This window comes from Pelodiscus sinensis, chromosome 7, assembly GCF_052426305.1.
Source record: "Pelodiscus sinensis isolate ZL-2025 chromosome 7, ASM5242630v1, whole genome shotgun sequence".
Classification (NCBI taxonomy): Eukaryota; Metazoa; Chordata; order Testudines; family Trionychidae; genus Pelodiscus; species Pelodiscus sinensis.
In genome coordinates this window covers 45,894,533-45,901,519 of record NC_143058.1, presented here as the reverse complement: position 1 = coordinate 45,901,519, position 6,987 = coordinate 45,894,533, and the positions used below count along the sequence as shown (strand labels likewise).

The 6,987-nt window shown below is 48.4% G+C and overlaps 1 protein-coding gene across 1 annotated transcript; it reads left to right on the top strand.

Moving 5' to 3' along the window:
- The first annotated feature begins 242 nt into the window (after window positions 1–242).
- On the top strand, window positions 243–6,605 carry ATP5MC3 (ATP synthase membrane subunit c locus 3). The gene is made up of 5 exons (XM_075933685.2): window positions 243–396; window positions 485–584; window positions 2,224–2,301; window positions 2,636–2,829; window positions 6,358–6,605. Exons 2-5 carry the CDS (start codon window positions 546–548, stop codon window positions 6,470–6,472), a joined length of 426 nt encoding a protein of 141 aa, XP_075789800.1. The 5' UTR covers window positions 243–396; window positions 485–545; the 3' UTR covers window positions 6,473–6,605.
- The last annotated feature ends 382 nt before the right edge of the window (window positions 6,606–6,987 follow it).

Below are 6,987 nucleotides of genomic sequence, written 5' to 3'. Positions count from 1 at the left end.
CACTGCCGCTGGGACATGCTCCTGGGGGCAGGGACCAGCTCCCACTCCGGCGCGGCCCGGCCGCGCTTGCTTGGCCCTCAGGCCCGGCTCCGCAAAGGGATGTATCTCTGTGCGCAAAGGGCCTGGCGCTGGGCTAGGAAGGCGCGTGCGAGGAGAAAGCAAGACCAGGCCGGGAGCGGACTCGCAGACTGAGCGCGCCAGCTGGGCGCTAGGCCGGGGGAGGGCGGGGCTGGGGCGGCTCCGTCCCGCCCCCTCCGGCGGGACCAATAATGTTGCTACAAAGTGACCTTGAGGCGCAGCGTTTGCGTCGCCCACCCAGCATCCGGGCACTTCTCGGCCCCGCCGCGCCTGCGCCCCGCGCCTATTCAGTCCGCTCGACCTCTGCCGCTGCAGCCGGTAAGTGGCGGTGGGGGGCGGGCAGCCGGGGCCCGGCCCCATGGAGCCCGCGGCGCCCCCGGCCCTAACGCTCTTGCTCTCGTTGCAGAGAGGCGGATTCCAGCGTCCAGAAGGCCCCGGGGACACCGCCCAGCCCGCTGCCCTCTGCCATGTTCGCCTGCGTGAAGCTCGCCTCCTCCCCGGCCCTGGTGAGTGCGGACAGGCTGCGCCGGCAGCCGCCGCTGCGCCCCCGCCCGTCCCGCCAGCCGGGCTCGAGTCCGAGCGGGGAGGCGGCGGCGGCAGCAGGCGCCCCCTCGCGGGCAGGCCCCACCCCGGGGACGAGGGCTTCCCCGGTTGCAGCAAGTGAGCGGCTGCGGGGCTGGCTGCCCCGGCTCCTGCTGTCGGTCAAGGCCCTGGCCTGCCGCGTGGGGCACGGAGCGGGGCCGTGCGGGGAGAGAGGCGGCCCCCTGGCCCGGCGCTGCCCGTGAGGCCTAGCGCCCGCTCAGCCCCTGGCTCTAGGTCAAACTCCAGCCTGCCGCTTCCGCGGTGCAAGAGCGAGTCTCTCCGCCCGCCGCCCCTTCGGCTGCCGCGCGCAAGCCCGCGACCTCTCCGTTATGCCGCGGGCATGGGCTGGGCTCGAGTCAGCGTGACCTTATAGTGCTGGGAGCCCAAGGACACCAGCAGGCCGCGCCGGAGAAGATTCATTCATTCTTAGCGTACTAGATTGATTTTTTTTTTTTTTAAACTTTCCGGTTTCTCCTCACAGCTAAGGACTGCAGTGAGATTTTTTTTTTTAGCTCTAAAACTTTAGAGTAGGTACAAGACTAACGTCTGTGTAATTTCCCTGGTTAGTGATGACGTGGTGACATTCACAAATGAGCTAGTTAGAAGCACTTGTTTTAATGATATAAAGGTTAGCAACTTGAATAGTAGTATCAGGTTACAGATGTTCAGTATCCTGTCTTCATTTCAATTTCAAAATGTGCCATCTCTCCTTTTGTTTGTATTGCTATTAGATATATCCTACTTAAAATGTTACTTGCCTTTGTTATTACAGTACTGCTTAATAATTGCTCAGAATAATGGATTAGCATTAACCTGAGCACCTGGAATTAAAAGAATCCATTCCAGAAAAGGGAGCTTTTAGTTAGGGATCAAGTGACATATATGGAAGTTTTCGTATTGATATTATTAGGTATACCAATGTCTGCGAACTAGGGATGTTAAATTTAGTTTAATCAACCCTGCTGCGGCTCTGCCTTTTAAAGGTATTAAGAGCCTATTGTCTCAATACCTTTTAAAAGGCTAAAACCCAGTAGGAGCTAGGACAGCTGACTCCTGGCTTGTTCTGGGTCAGCCTTTTAAATGTAAAGGCTGGTGCGCAGCGGGGGGAGACCCAGCACAAGCCGGGAGTCAGCTGTCCCAGCCAACAGGCTCTTAATACATTTAAAAAGCAGGGGCACAGCATCTGGGAGTGGGTGCAAACTGGGAATCAGTTGATTCCCAGCTCGTACCCAGTCTCGCTAACCCCTGTCTCCTGCAGAGTCAGTGCTGGGGGAAACTGGCTTTTAAGCTGGCTCCTCCCAGCACTGGCTCCTGTCCCGTTTGTTCCCTTCCCTCCTCCTCTTCTCTCCCCCCCCCCCCCCCCCATCAACTAGTTGAGTGACTAGTTGACTATCTGATAATCTTTTGCTTATCAGATAGTTGACTGGTCACTTATGCCTACTGCAGATTGCCACTGGTCACTGCTGTGACGAGTTAAGTCCTTGGTCTTACAAAAAAGACTAAATCAGTGCCGTTATGTAGAAACGTTTGTGATCAATTATGTAACGTTGTCTTCTCTTACAGATCCGTGCAGGATCAAGAGTCTTGTACAGACCAATTTCTGCATCAGTGTTGTCTAGGCCAGAGGTCAGGACTGGAGAGGTACCTTATAAACTAAACTCTGTAGCTTCCTAAACTATCTGGTGAGCCCAAGTGTTCTCATCCTAGCTTTCAAATGTAATTTCCTAACTAAAATATTGACTGTATGACAGAGTCATCTAATAGATTTTTTTCCCATTTAACGCTTCAATCCATTATATTCAGCAAGTAATGTATATGTCTGAACTTCTAATCACAGACTCTACTTAATGCTTTAGTATTTCTGGTTTAATGTGTTTGTAATAGAAGAATAGCACAGTAACTCAGAACTTCAAAATAGCTATGGAATATCTCAGTTTGTCTCTGTATTTAAATGTTTTGCATGTTTGTTTCTTAGGGCTGCTCAACACTTCATGGGGTCCAGAGCGCTGTCTCCCAAGTAGCACTTAGAGAGTTCCAGACTAGTGCTATCAGCAGGGATATTGACACTGCTGCCAAATTTATTGGTGCTGGCGCTGCCACAGTAGGAGTGGCTGGTTCTGGTGCTGGTATTGGAACTGTCTTCGGTAGTCTAATCATTGGTTATGCCAGGTAATCCCCTCCACTTTTTTATACCACTAAAAGACTTACCTGGTGTTGCTCACGGCAGGGGGCTGGGAGTATGGTGGGTGCAGGACTCAGAACACAGGTTTGGGGAATGTGAGGTCCTCAGGGTTGGAGGGTGTGGGGCACAGGAGTCAGAATAGGGGGTTGGGAGGTGTGGGGAACTCAAGGGAGGAGGCAACTGGCACCTGCTCCCTGGGGCTGGGGAGCTTGTTGCCCCCCTATAGTCATTCTAGAGTATAAGTTTCTGCTATTAGCCCTCTCTCTTGGTTTGATGTGAAACAGTTGCATTCCAGGCACATTCCATTGTCCTGCAACAACCAAAGCCTTGCCTTCCTTTAATTTATAAGAGGAAGCTGCATACCAAATTTGGTGGTCCTAGCTCTTACTGTTTAGGCAGAGTTCCTGTGCAGATTCACACATGGATGAACACACAGACACACAAACTCTCAAATATGTAGTAGATTTAAGTTGTATGTACTAACTTTTGGTGGGGTCATTCCAAGATTCTGGAAAGCGGTCAAGGGCTGCCCTTTTCTGTGGAGGTGCAGGATCTAGGATGGAGGCTGGGTACAGAAGGGTGCACAGATTAAGGGACTGGGATGGAGGAGACAGTGTGAGGTCTGAGGGAGTTTGGATGAAGGTGAGGCTTGTGACCTGGGTCAGAGGATTAGGGTGTAGGGTCTGGGAAGATGTTTGGCTGCAGGAGAGGGTTCTGGCCTTGGGAGGGACTTGTGATCTGGGGCAGAGGAGTGCAAACAAGTTTGGATGATGATCTGGGGGAGGGAGTTGGCATGCAGGAGGGGCAGGGGTGCCAGAGGCAAGCTCTGGATGGGAGGTGTTTACTTAAGTGTCTCCTGGCCAGCACTGCCAAGACAGGCTGGGATCCCTGCCTGCCTGCTGCAGCCCCAGACCACTTAGAGCTGCAGGCTGTTCCCTCCATGTGGCTCGTGGCTCTGGGAGGGGGAAGAGGCTTGTGCTGCCCCCATCCTCCAAGCCAATCTCTCAGCTCCTATTGGCTGGAAACAGTCTCCCTCTCTCTCCAGAGCAGAGGGCTGCTGCAGCTCTGTACCTGAGGGGCCTGGCAGGGTGGTCAATGGACTAGATCTGGCTTGCAGGCCATATTTTACCCAGCCCTGATATATACCTATTGATAAATTTGAAGATGTAGATTAGTAGCAGAGTCTTGATGATCTTCCCATAAAACAATCTGCATGTAGAATTGAAATAAAGCTCCTTGAATAATTTATCTAACATGTTAAGTTCTTGGTGAGATGGAATATTTGTTAATGACACACCAGGAACAAGTGCTGAATCTCTAAGGCTGGTCTATACCATGTGGCTTTTAGCAACACGGTCATGTTGACGTTACTTGCTAAAAGTAGCAGTTTAAATGCTGGCTGTTGGCACTTGTAAAAGATTACTTCCATCCTCTGTGTGGGGTTCACATTGTCACAGGATGGAGCTCTTGCCAACAACAAGCTGTTCGCATTGCCGCTTGCTACGGCAATTTTTTTGTCTTTCAGATGACTTTTTTTTAGCACCTAATGAAGGACCATTTTTTTGTCCTAAGTGCAGACAAAATATAAGGCCTACTGTGTGCTACACCCCTGGCACCCATCTAACCTTTGCAATGTCAGCTACGCAAATAACATAGTTGAAGTTAACGTACTTACTGAGGTGTCTTTCATGCAGTAAGGTCAGTTGGGGCTACTTTCCTGTCAACTTGGCTACTCTTCATCTTGGTGGAGTTCTGGAGTTGATGGAAGAGAACTCAGAGGTCGATTCATTGTGTCTTAAGTAGATGCAATAGACCAACCACTGGTGGATTCTTTTTTTTTCTCCTGCAGAGTCAATCCATCACGTAGTGAAGACAAGGCCTAAGATTAGATGTCAGTAAATGCAAACCTTAGGTGACTTACGTCTAGCTACAGCTAAATCAGGGTTTCATGTTTAAGTGCCAGTTTCAACTCAGATTTCAAAACCTATCCTAGACTGAATATAACTTTAAAATATTTTGTAGGGAACCAACTGGATGGTGAATGTGTAATTGTACATGGTTAACCAATGAGCCTGGGCAGCCTCTGTTCACAACAACCAGGGTTTGCTGCTGAAGCAGCCCCCTGCCTGCAGCCAGCATGGGTCACCATGAACAGGGCTGCTGCGACCAAGCAGTCCTGGTTCACCCAGGTCCATAACTGCTGAATCTCTGCATTTTAAATGTAATAAGAGCTTCTGGGCTCTTACTACATTTAAAATGCAGAGCGGCAGCAGAGGTAGCTCCCAGACATGGCTCAGACTGGGTCCAGCAGCCTATTAATGGGGCTTCTTCCGTGAAGCAGCCCCTACCTCCGGTGGTTGGGGCTGGCTGCAAATGGGAGCCTGTGGAGCAGCCTCTGCTTGGGCAAGCCTGGCCTGCCATGGGTAGCCTTCTTTCTCGCCCTTCCCCCCACCACTCCCCTGTGCTACTGCCTCTGCTTTTAAGCCAGCTTCCCTGAGCACTGGCTCTTGCTTCCCACCCCTTGCTTTGCTGCCTCTGATACAGGCAGCAGTAGTATCAACTCAACTATTCGCTTACAACCCTAATTCCTGCTACTAAGGAAACAAACAATTGGCACAGGCAGGAAGTGACTTAAATTAGCAGTAGTGTTGCTGCTTTCTTTTCACCCACCCACTACCAAAAAAAAAACCCAACATTGTTTCTATTTGCAAATCTCTTATGAAGTGTTAACCTGGCACTAAAAGCCTGGTTTTATTTACCATTCAGGAATCTAAAATGTACTATATCTTGGTACTACAAACGAGGATTGTTTCAGACTGGCATTTGTAGTGTTTTTTTATTCCCCCCACCCTCCCTCCACTTCCAAGGGAGGCAGATGTTACAAGGTACTAATCCTGAATTACTTTCTGCTCTCTACTTGAAGCATGGAAGGAAAAGATACTCAGTTGCAGTTTTGCAACACCAAGAGGGCTAACAAGCCATGTAAGGCAGATAAATAGTTGTTACAGCTTATCTGTAAGTGACCTAAATATTACAGGGACATTCAGTATAATTCTGGATGTATAACCTGTTCAAGCCCTTTGTAATGCTCAGTTTTGTACCTTACATACCAGGGGAATTAACCAGAGAAATCTTAGACTGGTAGATAATTACTGCATATGAACTCTGTATATGTTGATATGTCCATCGTCAAAGCTTCTTTTGGTTTTGCACTCTTATAGATAAGGCCTTCATGTTTGGGGAGGGGGGAAATATCATAGATACACTGCATATCAATATACCCTGTTTAACAACCTAATTCTAGTGTTAACTTACTCAGAAGTCACTATGTTGTGATGGGCTTTGTTAACATTTATGTGGGGTTGCAATGTGTTTTCACTGCTAATGTAGGGGACTTGTAGTATGAAAGTAATATTTAAAATCCTTAACTGGCTCTCTCAAATGCATCAAACAACATTCACATAAACCGTTTTATACACAGACTAACAATCTTATACTTCAATACTCTCTTCTAGAAATCCGTCTCTGAAGCAGCAGCTATTTTCATATGCTATCCTGGGATTCGCCCTGTCTGAAGCTATGGGTCTCTTTTGTCTGATGGTTGCTTTCTTGATCCTGTTTGCAATGTGAAGAGATCTGCTGCTCGTAATATTGGCATTAGTAAACTATGAATGTAATTGTATGTATCTTACTGGGGCTCCCAAATCTTGATGTGGAAATGAACATTATTTCCAAAGTCATTTAATTAAAGACAATAACTTTATCTGTTTGGCTGTGGCCTTCGTTTATTAATATGATCACTTTGTCTAGTGGATGTGAGAATGTTGGTTCATGTGACAAATTGTAAATGGGTGCAATAGTGATCTGCAGTCACCACAAATTTCTCCTTATCTCTCTGAATTCACAAGAAGTACAAGACCCTGAAATCATAACTTCAAAGTAACAAGTTCAAAAATCCACATTTAAGGATTTGTCTGTGTAGTCACTGCATATGTCATGTCTATTTTAGTTCTGAGTTGAATGCATTTGTCACTTGGCTTTCTAGGTAAAGACCCATAAAAATAGCCTGCCAAAGGCTATTGGTGATCTTAGGTGTATGAAATACAGGCAGTCCCCGACTTACGTGGATCCGACTTACGTCGGAT